This window comes from Peromyscus maniculatus, chromosome 8 (assembly GCF_049852395.1).
Source record: "Peromyscus maniculatus bairdii isolate BWxNUB_F1_BW_parent chromosome 8, HU_Pman_BW_mat_3.1, whole genome shotgun sequence".
Classification (NCBI taxonomy): Eukaryota; Metazoa; Chordata; class Mammalia; order Rodentia; family Cricetidae; genus Peromyscus; species Peromyscus maniculatus.
Window position 1 is genome coordinate 97,199,611 of NC_134859.1, and position 17,447 is coordinate 97,217,057.

General features: G+C 42.6%; 1 protein-coding gene across 2 annotated transcripts in view; it reads right to left on the minus strand.

Moving 5' to 3' along the window:
• The window catches only part of LOC102911133 (uncharacterized), a 34,342-nt gene extending 20,794 nt beyond the window's left edge, over nucleotides 1–13,548 (minus strand). For both annotated transcript variants that reach the window (XM_042283035.2, XM_006970461.4), the window contains exon 1: nucleotides 13,330–13,548. In XM_042283035.2, coding sequence (XP_042138969.1) covers nucleotides 13,330–13,397 — 68 coding nt within the window. In that variant the 5' untranslated portion in view covers nucleotides 13,398–13,548. The remainder of the gene's footprint in view (nucleotides 1–13,329) is intronic.
• Nucleotides 13,549–17,447: the final 3,899 nt, after the last annotated feature.

The following is a 17,447-nucleotide window of genomic DNA, read 5'->3' on the forward strand; positions in this document are numbered from 1 at the left end:
CATCTGCAAGCTGCACATTACACTGCATGGATTTAGCCTTTGCTAGTACAGACAAATAAAAAAGAGGTTTCTGGGCTACATGCTGCTTTGATAGAAGCATAGACCCACTGCTTCTGAGAGTTGATGGTATACATGGCTTCCAGACCCAGAGCTGGTGGTAAATGTACCACTGTCATGGTGGGAAGCTGAGGTGGGCAGAGAATGCTACAGTTTAAAGCAATAGATTCACAATAAGACAGATTCCAATGGGATAAACCTCTAAACGGTTTACAATGTGTGTAAAAATATATGTAGGCTTGGAAGAGAGAAGAAAATAAATATAGACAGTTACGTAAAAAAAAGTTTTAAAAAATAAAGTCTTTAAAGAGTAAGTAAAAGTAGTATAAAAAATAAGCCACATAAAGATGGATATTACACAGAAAATCTGGATTGTGTTTCTTTGATATTTTTAACTACAGAAAGACATTTGATTGTAAAGGCTGCTCAGTTAAACCAATTTGTATATTTTAAGGGCACCTTGACTTCAAAATTTGGATCTAAGGATATGTTGCTTTGGAAAGGAGGCTCTGCTTTTGTTTCCACAGAAAGCAAGAGGCTATGGATTTGTTCCAGATTAAGATACATCAGGTTTGACCAGCCAAGACCCCCTGAAAGGTCTCTGATGACACCATGGTTCAGATGATCCAACACCCAGAAAGGTTTCAAGGCAACTGGCTCAGACAATACAGCCTCACAGACTACTACATAATCCTAAAATTTTCTTTGTGTCCCCATAAGAATACAGCACCCTCATCCAGCAGGAAGTAGTATGAGAAACTATGCCCAAATTCCCAAATATCTCCAAGCTGGCTTTGGAGATGGAATTGGCTCATTCCTTCTCTAAACCCAAGCATATTGCTAAAAGAAAAGGTTAAGATATTCTTCTGTTCCATATCAGAAGAGCCCTCTGGTGTGGGACAGAGAAAAACCAACATTTTTATTTAAAACAGGTTGGTTATAAATGCAATCTCTTTCTAAAGAAGAAGAGGGGATATGGTATAGATATGACAGGATGAAAGGGTAGATTAATGAACCTATTTTTAAATAGCAACAATTTGTCTAGAAATGTTTTACATTGCTATGGATTTTAGTTTATTGATACAAGTTTAAACTTAATTTTGTTATACTGTATATATATTTCTATTCTCATTTGAGGTATTATGTTTATGTAACTCATTTAGATTATAATGGATAATTAAAAAATACAGATTAATAATTAGTCTTCTATGATAGTCAAACTTATAGTCAAGTTAAGTTTTCTATGTATACATAGATATAATTCAATTAGGTAGGTAATCTTCAAACACTTCAAAGACCTACAGAGTATGGCATTTAAAATGTTTTAAAAATTTAGACTTTCTGGACAGTGGGACATGTCTGCTCCTGGCAGCACTGGTTTACTTCAGAGAGGAGGATTGGCACTGAAGACATTCTTTATCGAGTTTATCTTCTTCTTGGCAAAAATAGTCATTTGGGCAAGAAATTGTTCTTGCCTAGACTGCTTGACAAAATGATATATCTACTGGACATGCAGGACCCATAGGAAGGTGACCACTGAACTTTGATTGGTGAAATGGTCCTTCATGTTTCTGCTTTGCAGAGAAAATTGCCAGACATTCTACAGGACACAGAGAGAAGTGACTGAGAGACTCTAGGCCTGTGGGCTGAAGACAGATGCCTCAACTTTACAGAGAAACTTTGGATGACTGTCCAGGTTGCCAGCTGTCTCTGTCTACTCTTTGCAAAAAAAAAAAAAATTCCTGAAACTTGCTTGCATCCTTCTCCCATTTCTTAGGTAATATTATATCCTTCTGAGGTCTTTGATGTAGTTGAAGACTAGATAGTTTAATTTCCTTAGTTATGATGAAAGATATAAGTCAGATATAGATGCCAAATATAAATAGACTAGATATTGTTTTTTGTTTGTTTGTTTTTTGTTTTGTTTTTCGAGACAGGGTTTCTCTGTGTAGCTTTGCGCCTTTCCTGGAACTCACTTGGTAGCCCAGGTTGGCCTCAAACTCACAGAGATCCGCCTGGCTCTGCCTCCCAAGTGCTGGGATTAAAGGTGTGCACCACCACCAGACTAGATTTATTTATTATGTATACAGCATGTATGACTGCAGGCCAGAAGAGGGCACCATATCTCATTAAAGATGAGCCACCATGTGGTTGCTGGGAATTAAACTCAGGACCTCTGGAAGAGAAGTCAGTGCTCTTAACCCCTAAGCCATCTCTTCAGCACTAGACTAGATATTGTAACTGTAATTCTTGCTTAATAATTGTTTTGCTATATGTAATTTTACTATGTTAAAGTTAAAACCTTACTTTTTGAAAAAAAAGAAAAGGAGAAGTACTGTGGATATTGCTCTATATGCTTTGAATGTGTTGCTCTGATTGGTTAATGAATAAAATGCTGATTGGCCAGTAGCCAGGCAGGAAGTATAAGTGGGACAAGGGAGAAGAGAATTCTGGGAATAGGAAGGCTGAGGAGAGAGACACTGCCAGCTGCCACCATGAGAAGCAAGATATAAGATACTGGTAAGCCACAAGCCACATGGCAAGGTATAGATTTATAGAAATAGGTTAATTTAAGATGTAAGATCTAGCTAGCAAGAAGCCTGAGCCATTAGGCCGTACAGTTCGTAATTACTATAAGCCTCTGTGTGTTCATTTGGGTCTGAGCAACTGGAGGTGTGAGGGACCACAGAAGCTGGGTGGGACCAGGAAAGCTTTAGCTACACTGCCAGCTGGTGACCAAGCATTTAAACTCATGAGTTCTATGGGGAGACATTTCATATTCAAATCAGATCAATTTTTTGATCTGGGATGTTTCCCCCCAAACCCATACATTGAAGATACCCAACTTGTGGTATTCCTCTCCCCTTCTCTTTCTGCAGCCTGATGATGAGATGAGCAGCTTTGTACTTGGGCCCACTCCTTACCATGACTATCTCACTGTGATGCTTTGACATTCTGACGTCAGACTCAGAGACAATGGAGCCGACTCACCCAGCGCTGAGATCGTGAACAGAAGCAAATCTTCCTCCTTCCTGATATTAGGGGTGGACTTTTGCTTCTGCATTGGATCACTTTGTATCTTTTAGGATCTTCAAACATGGATATTCAAACATAGACTCCCAAACACCCTTCACCTCACTCTAGAAGAGTCCTCCCGTTCTCCCTGATTCAGATCTGCTCCCATCTCTGTCCTTGCTGTGACTCCTTTCCTAGTGATGTTTCAGACGCCTGAGCCTTTTTGACTTGGCCCAAGTTTCTCGCTCCATCCAGAACGCAGTGGTGTCCTTCCTTCCGCCAGCTCTGTTCCTGACCCCATTCTCCTGGGACTACCGAGGGTCACTTCCTTTGTTTACTGTCCATGACACCTCCCACTCCTACCTCCAGATGCAGACCCATCTTTCCTTTGATCATCAATGCATTGTGAATAAATTCACTTTTATAAAGCCAGCTACACTGTAATGGTCAGGTCACATGTCTACTCCTTTAGGAGGTTATCGGTTGGTTCTGTGAGGTTCTAGTTTCTGCTTACTTTGAGTACAGTTGTCTCTCTGTCACATGGTGCTGCACTTGGCAGGAGGTAGACAATCTGTATTTGATGGGCAGATGGGAGCAGAGTGGGTGGATGAGGGTAGAGAGAAACAAAAGCAAGTGATTGAAAATATTAACTACAGGGGAGGGAGTTGAGGCATGCTTGTGTGTGTGTGTGTGTGTGTGTGTGTGTGAGAGAGAGAGAGAGAGAGAGGGGGAGGGGAGAGAACTAAATTTAGGATTTGGAGTAGAATAGGCGATGTCTCTACTGATGGCTAAACTATATTCTCAGGTCCCCTTCTCTCCTTTTTTTGTGATAGGGTCTCATGCAGTCCCAGCTGGCCTCACTATGTAGCTGAGGATAGCCTTGTACTTCAAATCCTCCTGACTTTACCTCCTAAATGCTAGGATCACATATGTGTGCCACCATGTCCATTTATATGGTGCTGGGCACTGAACTCAGGGATTTTTTTGTTTTGTTTTTGTGTGTGTTGTGTGTATAGGCAAGCATTCTACTAATAGAGCCACATTCATAACCCCAACTAGCTTTAAAAAAAAAAGCATTATTTTCACTTTTGAGACAGGATCTTGCTAATGCCACCAGTTGCACTTGGAATCACCATTTTTCAGTTTCCTGAGTAGCTATGACTACAGGCCTGTACCACTAGGCCTGAATTGCATTACATCTTTTTGAGAAACCTGAAATCCACAGTAATGACCAGAAAATCAAAAGAATGCATTTATATCTGAGAAGATTATGTCTGGAGTTGATTAAGGGTGCCTTGGGGTTGAGTCAGAATATCTTAGTACTGGCCAAAGGTATTCTGGGGTTAGAAAGGCTGTCCTGAGATTGGGTCAAGGTGTCCTGGGATTGAATGAACCAGGCTGTCTTGGGATTGGTTAAGAGTGTTCTGGGGTAGAGTCAGGTTAGTCTGAGGTTAGTGAAAGTTTTTTAGGATTGAGTCAGGGTATCCAGTAATTGGGTCAAGACTCAGAAGACAGGATGTAACTTTTCTTTGGTATTTTGAGGTTAGTCCGTCTGTAGGAGTATTAAATGATAATATATCTATTGGATTTAATTATTTTTTTTCTGCCCAAACCAAAGAAACTAGGTTTGAACACCATCATCCTAGCTGGGGTCACTGGGATTGAGAAATAACAGACTCCTAGATGGCTCCTTTTGTCCTTCTCTGTCTCTGAAATACACACACTGATTCTGGGACAGGAACCTGACATTTTCCTCTTGCATCCAGATGTAAAAAGTCGTGCTATTTTCCTTTTATGGGTTTGAACTTGGTTTCTGACATGTGGTTTCCAAAGCCTATACTCCCTTCTGATGTGTCTCTTCTTCCTCTCCAAAGACTCAGCTTAAGCAGTTCCTGTATACACAGCGGTGGGAAACTAGGCATTTTTTTTCCAAAGGAAAACAAAATTGTTAAGCATAGGAAAACATCTGCTCTGTGTCCACTCAATGGATTCCTCAACATTTCTAGCAAGCTGTGACATTTGAACTGACAACCCTGAGGCATATTTTGGCACATTAAGGAAATCTACACTCAATAAATAAGTGATTATGCATTTTTCCAGGGGCCCATTCTGAAAGTGCGCCACATACCTTGGAATTCTTGTTTACAAAGTAGCAGTGAGGCATTGGCAATCTACCTTATTAGACACATATGCAAATGCTCTGAGCCCACAGGACTCAATTAAGTCAGGCCTTGTCAAGAGGAATGGAGTCATCCAGGAGCTGCCGGGGAGCTGAGATGCTCTTCCAGAAGCTACTGACACTTAAAAATTATGCTCATAAAATATTGAGGAGAAAATAATAATTTTCAAAAGACCCCAAATCCAGGAACTAAGAGGATGTGGCCAGATTTCTATCTCTCTGAAAGTAAGCGTGTTTATTACCACTCCCCTTCATGTAATCAGAAAATACCTTCTGCAATCTTAACAAGCTTTTCTTTATTAAAAGTAGTGGTATTTCCCCTTTTTTGTTCATTTGTTTCTCATACATGCTTTATTGAAGGTGGAGCGTGTTATCCATCGGCTCTATGTGGTAACATTTATTTATTTGTTTGTTTGTTTATTTATTTATTTATCTGCTTCTTGGTTGTTATCTGTTCTGCCTCCCAGGACCGATGCTATATGTTAGAGGTACAGCAGGACAAAGTCAGTAAATAGGTCAGTAAGGTAACTGCACTTTATGGAAGCTGCCAGAAAGAAATGCAGGAGCTACCGAGGGAGTAGCTGAAATGAGGAGGTTGGAAAAGGCTCTTCAGCAACAGCATTGGAAGCGGAGATCCTGAGGCTTGGAGCAGCCACCCAGATGGAGCCTGGAGATTGCACAGTGCATGAGGGGTAAACAAAGTCCTTGAAGCAGAGTTTAAGAATATTTGAGGGACAGAGAGAAGCCATTGTGGTCAGAGTGGCTGAGATGGGAAGTGGCTGAGACAGGCCAAAGAGAAGCCTGAGCCAGGCTGCACAGGCCTTATGAGTATTAACTGTGACTTTAGATCTTATTCTGAAAGTGATGGAACAAGGGGGAAACGTGCCATGGTGGAATTTATACTTTATGAAAATTAATCTGGCTGACCTTTGAGGAGTAGATTGAAGAGGAGAAGGATGGAGTCTGGAGGGAGAGAGAGACAGAGGGAGGGAGGGAGGGAGGGAGGGAGGGAGGGAGGAGGTGGGGATTTGGTAGAGCACACAGGATCAGTGTTGCAGGATGTAGAGAAGGGAGGCTGGCTGGATGATGGTTTTGGAGGTAGCACTGATGAGACTTGCTGATACATTGGATTGAGGGGATGGAGGAAAGAGAGACAAGTGTATTTCTTTACATATGTATGTGTTCATGTTTACGTTCTGGTACACAAGTCTCTGCATATGTATGTATATGTATGGAAGCCAGAGGACAACCTTCTGAGGCTTCCTCAGGAACGCTATCCACTTCCTTTGAGATCGCGTCTCTTGTTGCCTGGAAACTCACCAGTTAAACTATACTGGCTGACCAGTGAGTCCAGGGGATCCTCCTGTTTTGAATTCCCCAGTGTTGGAATTGCAGGCAAACATCACTATGGCCAGCATTTTTATGTGCATTCTGGTGATCAAACTCTGCTTTCCATGCTCGCAAGGCAAGCACTTTGCCCACTGAGATTCCTTCCCAGTCCCACTGCTAGTGTTTGGAAATGAGCAGCAGGGTTGTTGGTGTTGCTGGATGCCAGAAAACTCTTAAAGAAGGGTTTTCATAGGAAGGCTGTGGATAAAGACATAGGAGCTCATAAGTTGGGGAAACCTGTTACTAGTGTTATGAAGAAATGATGCCTAATGGCAACACATTGTTTGAATGTCAAGCCTTGTCGTTTATTGCTGTGACTCAAAGCAATGCTAGAAATACTCAAAGAACAGATCACATAGCTTGAGACGCCTAGTCTGGGGCATTAGAGGCGGTTCAAGTATTGACAATACGTTTAGCAAATGACAGAGCGGACGGAAGTGGGTAATCACAGGTTTCTCTTTCTTGCGGCCTGCCTGGTCAGATCTTGTTCCTGCTTTTGAACTAGATGAGCCAGAGGACATGCAGGTGCAGGGAGAGTGAAGGCTGTGCCGAAAGGGATGGCAAGAGCGTCTAGAAAGAATGAGAACGGTGATTCAAAAGAGAAGAAAGTGAGCTGGCAAGATAGTCAGCGGGTAAAGGTGCTTGCTGCCAAACCCGAGGACCTGAGTGATCCCTGGGAGCCATATGGTGGAAAGAAAACCAGATTCTCTGTGTGTGTCTCTCTGTCTCTCTGTCTCTGTCTCTCTCTCCTCACCAAATAGATAGGTAATAAAGGACAGAGTGCACCTGACACTCTAAGATAGCACAATCTGTTCATTTAGCACCGTCCCTGGAGTTTCAGGATGTATAGCTCTGCTTTCTAAAATCTACTCTTCCAGATAAATTTTTTTCTTTCCGAACCAAGTATTTAAACAAAAGCCGAAAGCCCTGGAGTCCCTCATAGCATCCTCCAGCAGAGCTGCCTTCCTATTAAATTTCACAGTTTGCTTTGCTGCCAGCCTGTCCACTGCCGAGGACACGCTGTCCTGTGCTTCGCTCGGCTTATCTCAGTTTCTGTTTGCTGTTCTGACAGTGTCCGTGGTGCTTTAGGAAGTACAATATTTGGATGGTTGGTTAGCAGTCGGCAGAGCAGAATGCATAATTTTGGGGAGGACAGAGGACAAGACACCTGACTTAGAAGAATGGAGGGTTACAAGGGGTTTCTGGTTTGGGGGTCTAGAATTTTGGTGGTGTGCAGGGCTAGTTCTGTTCGTTTGGTAAAATGCACTTGAGTTTTGGAGTGGGAGAGAAGCCTGAGATCAGTGCTGAGCTCTGCTGTTTTCTACTGTGTAACTGTAGGCTTGTAACTTCATGTCTTTGAACGCTGTGTTGTCATCAGTAAAGTATGGATAATTATAGATATGCAAATTGCAAGGTTGTTGTGAAGGGTACCGGCTATAACTCATGTAAAGCGCTTAGCATGCTACTTAACTCATGCTGGAAACCACCAAGTCTATTATGACCACCATATTATAATAATTGAGCTTCAAACGTGGCTGTCAGTTTGACAGGAAATGCAGTCTGTGTTTGGAACCCTGAAGGACTATAGCCCTGATGTCATGAATGGAGGATGTTGAAATGATGGGTGAGTCAACTCTAATCCAGCAATGCTTGTAAACCGGAAACTCCTGGCCTGTTGCATGCATTCAGTTTTCAAATTCAATTAAAAATTTAAAATTAAACAATTAAGGGTAGACGAGTATGGCTAGATGGGTAGGTTACAGGTATGAATAAGATGTGCTTGTAATACCAGCATCCAAGAGAATCAGGAGGCTGAGGCAGGAATATCCTAAGTTTGAGGCTATCCTAGGCTCCATAGTGATATACCATCAGAGAGAGGTGAGGAGGGACTAGGGAGATAACTTGATTGGTAAAGTGCTTGCCTTGCAAGACTGAGAACCTGTGTTTGACCCTCAGAATCCATGTTTGTTTGTTTGTTTGTTTGTTTGAAGTTGGACATGATGGCATGAGCAGGCTATCCTAATGCTGGGAAGTCAGTTAGGCGGATCCCTGAAGCTCACCCGACTTGGCAAATTCCAGGCTCATGCTTCATAAAACAAGATGGATAGTACCTGAAGAATGATGCTAGAGCTCGTCCTCTGGCCTCCAAAGGTATATGGACACATATGAATGCAATCTGCATGTACACACATTACATACACATGTAAATAAAGAAAAATTTCAGTGGCCAAAATAGGCCCTTGCCTATATAATGTAGATTGTTAGCACTAGAACACACACACACACACACACACACACACACACACACACACACACACACACACACACCCTTCTCAGGCAGCCACCTCAGCCATCACTTTGGAGGCCATCTGTTCCCATGCTTGTCTTCCCTTCCCAGCTACAGGCCTGGCTCAATCTGGTTTCAGTGTTAGACCTTTAAGCAGCTCATAGTCATATTCCTTTAGCATCTCCTTGGCTCCTGAGCTCTTTTAGCCTCAGTTACCCCATCTGCAACCTGGGGATGGTAGTGTTGTTCACCCCCAGAAGGCTCTTATGGAGATGATGTAACACCAACATACAGATTTGCCAGGAGGGAACAGAGACTAGCCACGGTTACCACCAGAAAGCTTTGCCAAGTAGTGGGTGTCAAAGTGACCTTCCTGATAACCCTGTCGGTTCTTGGAGAAGCAGGAAGAAGGACACATGTCCTCTTGGAGGAGGCAGAGGTGGGCTGTGTAGTCTAGTCAGCATGAAGGAGGGTGCTGACAACTTTACGTGTTTGGAAGTGGTTTCTACAACATTTCCTAGTGGTTCAGTGTGGTAAGACAGTGAGGAATTAAGGATGTTTCCTGGGGCTGCAGAGGTGGCGCAGTTGGTCAAGTGCTTGCCACGAGGCATGAGGGTCTGGCTTTGGATCATCCCTATCGTCCTGCAGATGGAGATAAGTGGACCCCCAGAGCTCCCTGGCCAGCCCATCTTCAGTAAATTTGATACAGGGTTCAGCGAGAAACTGTCTTAAAAAGTAAGGTGGCGAATGATAGAGGAGACTCCTGACGCTGGCTTCTGGCCTCCACATGCACATATGTGTGCATCCATCTCCCTGCACGTGGACACACAAATAAACCTGTACACAGGCATACATCAGAACACACATACATACATGCACACATGCACGCACCAAACACACAGATTCTCTTAAGCTTCACACGAGTGACTGGGTACATGGAGCTGCTAATTGTTGAGATATGTTGGGTGATTCTAATGCATTGTCCAAATCTCAGGTAACTCTCTCCACATCCAAGGATTCTGCACACATAGGTTCAGGCAGCTATGGATTGAAAGGCTTCAGAGGGAAAAAAATGCATTGGTCCTGCACATGGGAAGGCTTACTTTCCATGACCTCATCTCCTAAACTACTCGGCATAACCATGATTTCCATTGTATCAGGATGATTGAGTGTGCATAGGTGGTATGCAGATGCTACACTGGGAGTTTTTCCATTTTTAAATTGATCCTTTGATGGTTTCCTATGTGTATATATGATGTGTTGATCATATCAACTCCCCATTCCCCCTCCAACTCTCCCCAGATCCCCCACCACATTCATCTTTATGACTGCTCTTCAGATCCCGCTGAGTCCAATCAGTACTGTCTTCGTGTGCATGGGTGTTGGGTCATCCACTGGAGCATGGACAACCCAACAAAGGCCACCTCCCTGAAGAAAACTGACCCTCCCTCTCCAGGCAGCTTCCAACTGCCTGAGCTCCCAGCTCTGTTAGAACACTGGTGGGCTTGATCTTACGTGGGTCTCAAGCAGATCGCCACAGCTGCTGTGGGCTCGTAAATAGCATGGATCTGATGTGTCCAGAAGACATGGCTTCTCAGAAGTCCTCCCTGATCTCTGGCTCTTACCACCTCTCTGTCCCCTCTTATCCAATATTTTGTGAGCCACATGGGGAGAGGGCCTGCTATCGATATCTCATCCAGGCAGACTGACCACTTCACAGTTATTCATCCTCTGCACACTGAACAGTTGCTGACCTCTGTACTGATTGCCATACTCTGCACAAATGAAATGCTACACCATTTATGTGTGGGTCTTGAGCATCTGTGCATGAACCAGTCCTCCAGGGACAACTACATGCATAGACAACACTGACTTGTCTCCGGCATCCAGCTAAGTTGGGCCAATGAGCTGCTCCACAGGGAGCTCAAAAGAAAGCCAGGCGATGGTGGCACCCGCCTTTAATCCCAGCACTCAGAAGGCAGAGCCAGGCAGATCTCTGTGAGTTCGAATCCAGCCTGGGCTACAGGGTGAGTTTCAGGAAAGGCACCAAAGCTACACAGAGAAACCCTGTCTCGAAAAAACAAAACAAAAAAGAAACAAAGAAAGACAAGAAAAGAGAGAAAGAAAGAAAGAAAGAAAGAAAGAAGGAAGGAAGGAAGGAAGGAAGGAAAGAAAGAAAGAAAGAAAGAAAGAAAGAAAGAAAGAAAGAAAGAAAGAAAGAAAGAAAGAAAAGAAAACAGGGCAGTAGTGTTTCCATTCTTCCCTGAGAAGGGGGCTTGGGATCCAGAAGACCTTGATGGAAGGTTGTCTTTGTGCACGCTCTCCTGAGTTTGATGCCCGTTCCCTGAGTTCAGCAGGCTTTGGGCCTTGGGTTCATAGCAATTACACAGTCAATCAGTTTCTTGCAATAGTCCTACACTTCTATGGTATCTTGTTTTGATTTATTTTAGCTTGATTTCCCCTCTGCATTTCCCTTTTCCTTCTCTTTCTCCTTCCTTTCCCTCTTCCCTCCCCAGTCCCCTTTTGTTTCATAGTTCTGCCTGTCTTTGAACCCGTGATCCCGTTTGCTTCAGCTTCCCAGGTCCTGGAATTATAAGTGGGTTACAGCCCCCCTCCCCCACCCCCGACCTGTCTTGGCTCATCCTATTTTGAGTAAATGGAAAGTGGTAAGGGTCCGAAAGAGTGGAGAAAATTAGGGTGGTTACAGTGTGAAGTGAAAACAAAGGGGTCAGGTTTAATGTCCTAAATATCAAGAGGGTATTTTTAGTCTACAGCAAGATTTCATTCTAGAAATAAGCCTCTATGAAGAAGGAAAATATTTTTTTTTTAAATGTAAGGAGTCCAGTTAGATCATGTAAGATCAATGTCACTATATAGAGAAATTGACTAATGGAAATTTCTGGTAGAAAGGAAGAGGAAATGGAAAACATTGGCAAAGGAGGAGGGAGGAAGCAGAGAGACTTTGAGAGGGCACAGCGGGTCACTGCAGAATTACTGTGAGCTTCTCCACTCTGCCATGATTAAACAAACTTGGGACAGCACATTAGAGACTCAAGGACCCTTACAGGCTGTGTAGGAGAGCCAGTCCTCCCTAGCATTCCCACAATGTCTCCACCATGGCCAAGAAGGGTCCTTGTGGTCTGGATCTCCTGCTGCCTTGGTCAGAAGTCACCAACATGTTGAGGACAACACTGTCCTGGCACAGGCTTGGGACTAGGGCGAGTACACAAGAGGGCATAGAGAGCATGGGTCTGAGTGATGTTGGGCATCAGTAGCAGATGTCAGCAGGACTCAACATAAAGGACAGTGGAATCAGCTAAACTCCAGCAAACACTAGTCAGATGCTAGTATGTAGGCAATATGTTGGGTCACCAAAGGCTCCAAGGACCTTTGCCACAGGACACTTCTGTTTTCTTTTCTACCTGGTAAAGTGGGAGCTTGCAGTCTTCTCAGTGACTGGTTGGACCTGCCCAGAATCGCTCTTCCTCCATAAACAATGCTTTCTAGTTCCTTTTTCTATCTTCTGGAAATTTTATTTAGTCATTTTTTTCTTTGCCTGTGTTTGGAGAGGAGGAATGGCCAAAGGGACTTCTGAGAAGGAAAGTTGTGTCCTTTGAATTAAGTGGCTATTTTCTCAATGAAGTTGAGTTCATCTCAGGGTGACCTTTTTCTAACAGGGGCAGCAGAAGTAATCCTCCATTAACAATTTCCATTCTTCTCTGCCATTAGGATAGATGGGGGCTCCAGAGGAGCAGAGTATGATTTCAAAAGGAAATAATGAGACAGCTGTTGTGGCATATGCTTTTAATACCAGTGCTCATGAGGCAGAGGCAGGAGAATCTCTGCTGGTTCTAGTCTAGCCTGGTCTATATAGTGAGTTCCAGGCCAGCCAGAACTACATAGTGAGACCTTGTATAAAAAACAATTATAATGAATTTCATCTTCTTAGAAAAAAGTCTGAGTGTTCTGTGTAAATTTTGACATTGGGTGGGTGGGGGGTCTCCCAAGCTTGATCCTTTCCCGAACCTTCATTATGCGCTGTGGAGTCATCAAGTAAGCATGGCAGGTGACTTTCACCTAACATAATCAGTACTTTTACTTATTAAATAATTTTCAATATAATCACATTAAAGGAAATCAATACAAAGAGAAATATCTATCCACAGAACAAAAGTATCCCTTTAATAATGTGTTGTCTTTGTCTGTGTTAAAAACATGGCTCTGGGGGGAGACTTGGAGGAGAGGAGGGAGGGGAAACTATGGTTGGGATGTATTATATGAGAGAATATATATATATATATTTGGTTGGCTGACTGACTAAATCTTTTGCCTCAGGAAATCTGTGCTACCCACATCCTTTGCTCACCCCTGTTGACGCAAAGGGAAGGAGAGGAGCAATTACCTGATGCTGTCATGTGACATCAAGCTCTGGCTCATTTGGGTGCTCTTCCAATTATTGAAATAGGACATTCTTAGGATGGTACCCAGACTCAACAGTGGTGGCAAGGCTTTGCTATTTCTTCCTTCTTAGCCGTTGCCTTTATACAAAGCCCCAGGATTTGTGGGGATTGCTCTCCATCCTTTCTCTGGCATCCTAGATCCTGACTCTGAGGCTCTGGACTCCTTTGGAATGTTGACATTATGATGTGATGGAAAGGGTGTTGGCAATGTCATCCCTAGGATTCCACAGAGTGGAAACTATAGAACAGATGTTAGCTCTGTGCAACCTCTGCACATTTGCCCCCCTGTGTTCTACAGCCCGTGATATTTGAAGGAAGAGTTTTCCTTGGTTGACTGAGGACTGGATGGGCTGCAAACACACAGCCCTGCTTTTGTTTGCATTGTTCTAATTCAGGAGCATCTGATGTTTTAAAGACTGCTGGGTTGTGTGCTTCCTTTAACTTAGGTCCACATCTGAGAGTAGGGGAGGTCCCTGCGTCAGCAGCAGTGACTATCAGAGCTGCAACCGTGGTTGCGGAAACCACTACATGACATTTACTGTGTTACCAAAGGTGACCATGTGAATCAAATCAAATGCACAGTGTTCATAATTTTCATCATGGCTTCCTTTCTGACCCATAAAGAATTTAAAACCATTTTTAAGTTTCCAGATTCACAAGACTATGTTTGTCTAATTCTTAATTTCTCTGTGTCTCTGTCCCCTCTCCCTCTGCCTTTCCTCATCCCTCCTCTCCCCTCCCCTCTCCTTTCCTCTCTTCATCTTTTCTCTTCCCCCAACACTTTCTTTTTCAGAAGGCCATGCCTCTTTCTTTCTTCTTCCTCTTCCTCCTCCTCTTTCTACTATCTCTTCTCCCTTTCTGGAATTCAGTTCCCATCTTGCTATATTATGGTCAGCTTTTAAAATCTATGTGGCTTTAAAAACATTCATGGAAATGTCCGTTTTGGCCTGGAATTTGCTGTCTTTAAAAATATTCCCTGGATAATTGGAAAGAATGCAGATTATTGAAGAGTTAGCAGAATGTTCTACAGATGTGATCACAATAAGTATTGTATGTTTAACTTCCAACATCATTGTTAATTTTTCGATGACTTAATCAATTTGCAATAATTTAATGTTAACTTCACACTTGAAACATTCACAGTTTTATACTTCTGTTGGTGGTTTTCACTTTCAACACATTGCTGTTTTATAAACAAACAAACAAACACACAAACTCATAAAGTAAAATACTGGCTTGGGAATGTTTCAAACCAATGTTTAAACCTCAAATTTGTTAGTTTTCCTGTATATTACATAATAGCTTTCCATTTCACTAAATAATGTTATAGTCTGAAGTTTATTTAATCTAAAATTCTATGATTAAAGTATCTTAATTTTTATGAATATTTTAAAAATTATAATTTATGTTTCTTTGTTCTGATTACATTTTGTTTGGATTGATTTTTTTTTGTTTTTCTGTGCCTTGTTTCAATTCTTTATTTCCATTCAGATTAAGCCAATTCTTTCCAGTGTGTTTCCTTCCCCTCTCACACGTTTCTTTTAGAGTTACTTATTCTGTTTAATAAGGATTTTAATGGGTAGCTTACTTCAACTTGCTAAGCAAGCACCCGACCACCTAAACTCCACCCCAGCTCTCTCTTCAGGTTTATCAGGACCCTAAATTTTGAGCATTTTAATGGCAAGAAAGAACTTTGGTCAAGCCAGTTTCTGCTTTAATTTTTCTCCCTCAAGCTGTTACTATTGCTTGTCATAACCTTTGTCATAGTTCATTTTGTCAGTCTGACACAAACCTAGACACACCTTGGAAAACGGAACTTTAGTTGAGGAATTGCCTCCATCAGATTGGCCTATGATCATGGCTTGGGGTGACATTTTCTTGATTGTTGATTGATGTAGGAGGGCCCAGCCCACTGTGGGTGGTGCCATTCCTAGGCACCTGGGTTGTATAAGGAAGGAAGTTGAGAAGGCCAGAGGAAGCAATCTAGTAAGCAGTACTCCTCTGCGGTTTCTGTTTAAGCTCCTGCTTTGAACTCATGCCCTGGCTTGCCCCTTGTCTCGATTTTAGATTGTAACCTGTAAATTGTAATCAACCCTTTCCTCCTCAGTGTTGCTTTTGGTCATGGTGTTCATCACACCAACAGAATGCCAACTAGAACAACCATATATTTAAGGTATTAGAAGTGCATTTCTGGAACTCATTTTTACTTTCTCCCTGATTGTGATCTGGTTCATAAACAAGATCACACAGATGGAAAAGAATGTCCCAATGACCTCATACATATCTGAGAGAAGTGCTGAAGAATGTGAAATTCCTCAAGCCAAGAGCACCTTTATGGATTCAGGTCAAAAAGATAAAGAACCCTTAGAGCTTGTAACATATCTTCTTCTACTTTATATGTTTGTTCATTAAGAAAACTTGCCGGGTGGTGGTGGCGCACACCTTTAATCCCAGCACTCGGGAGGCAGAGGCAGGCGGATCTCTGTGAGTTCGAGGCTAGCCTGGTCTCCAAAGCGAGTTCCAGGAAAAGGCGCAAAGCTACACAGAGAAACCCTGTCTCGAAAAACAAAAAACAACAAAAAAAGAAAACTCCATGCCAACACTAAGACACTATAATACATATTTTATTATTTATGTGTTATTGTACTTGCATTCAGACAGTTAACAATATGTTCCTCTGGAATATGTCACCTATTATGTGTCCTGTGATATATTCTTGTTTTTAGCCAATAGGTAGATTTATTTATTCTTTATTTATTTAGAGACAGAGTCTTACTATGTGGCCCAGGCTGGGCTAGATCTCATAGCAACAGTTGCACTCAAATACTGGACAGTGATGGAGGTGCTGGAGAAAAGGACCAATAAGACATTGTCCTTTTTGTGTGTGTGGGATAAAATTTGTGGAAGTTTGGTCATTTCACAGAGCCCAGTTTGCTAAATTCCATCACCAAATGCAATGCTCTTCGTTACTCAACAAACATTAAGGAAGATATATGTAAACATAATTAACCTCAGGGACTAAGGCTTAAATATTAAGCATAGAATCAAAATACTAAATGTCCAAATCCTTCTGAAAGCCATGCCTCCACCTTTATTCACATCTCCCCAGGTGGCAAAGGATGCCCAGTACTTATGCAAGACTGAGCCATGGTGCTTGGTGCTTGGTACGGGATTGTCCTTATTTGCTTAGTGTCTTGTCTCCCTGGGGTGCGCCCGCCCCCTTCCTTGCCCTCAGGTCTCCGTGCAGGGACAGAATGAAGCTCAGATACAAGCACAGGGAGATACAGGAGTGCTGTGGTTGAGAGATCAGGTCTGCTGCCCATCTGGTGTTCCCACCTCCTATGTCTGCGAGTCTGAGTAAGTCAGTCAACCTCTCTGTGAGTTAGTGTCTTCATCTTCATGATGGCTCCTCCTCAAGAAGCGACCATGAAGGTTAACTAAACCATCAGCTCAGGGACATCGAAAATGACAAACCAGATGGTTCAATAATCATTAGTTACGACTCCAGGGTCAAAACCTTTTTGTTGGTTTGAAAGGATAGGTGAAGAGACAAACAGGAAATACAATAAAATTTAATTAAAATGTTATCTGTATTCAAAAAGATGTATGCAGAAAGGTGTATAGAATTTCCTGGTTTATGGATTATTATATCTTTATTGCTTTATTTTTTTCTAAAATGACTATGCCTTACTTGTGTTTAAAGGCACTCTGAAGGAGAGCTACTTGTATGCTTTCTGTATGTGGATTCAAATGACGGGGCTATAATTGAGAGAGCTTGCAGTTGATGCTGGTCATCTTTCTAGGTTCACATTGTTGGTAGGCAGCCAATCAGACAGGTACCCTCCACCTAACAGAAAGCCTGTCTGAGAATTCTAAAGCTTCTTGGTGCTCAGAAAGGACTTCACGGTTCTCAACAAACCCAGGGTAGGATTTCTTCAGAGAGAACCAGGCCATTTTCCCAAGGCCCTTAGGGAACAAAATGTATTTTGTATTCTATTTATTGGGGGAGGGAGGGTTGGATCAGAGAGTCCACAGGGAGTGGAAACCAGAAACCCTGCCT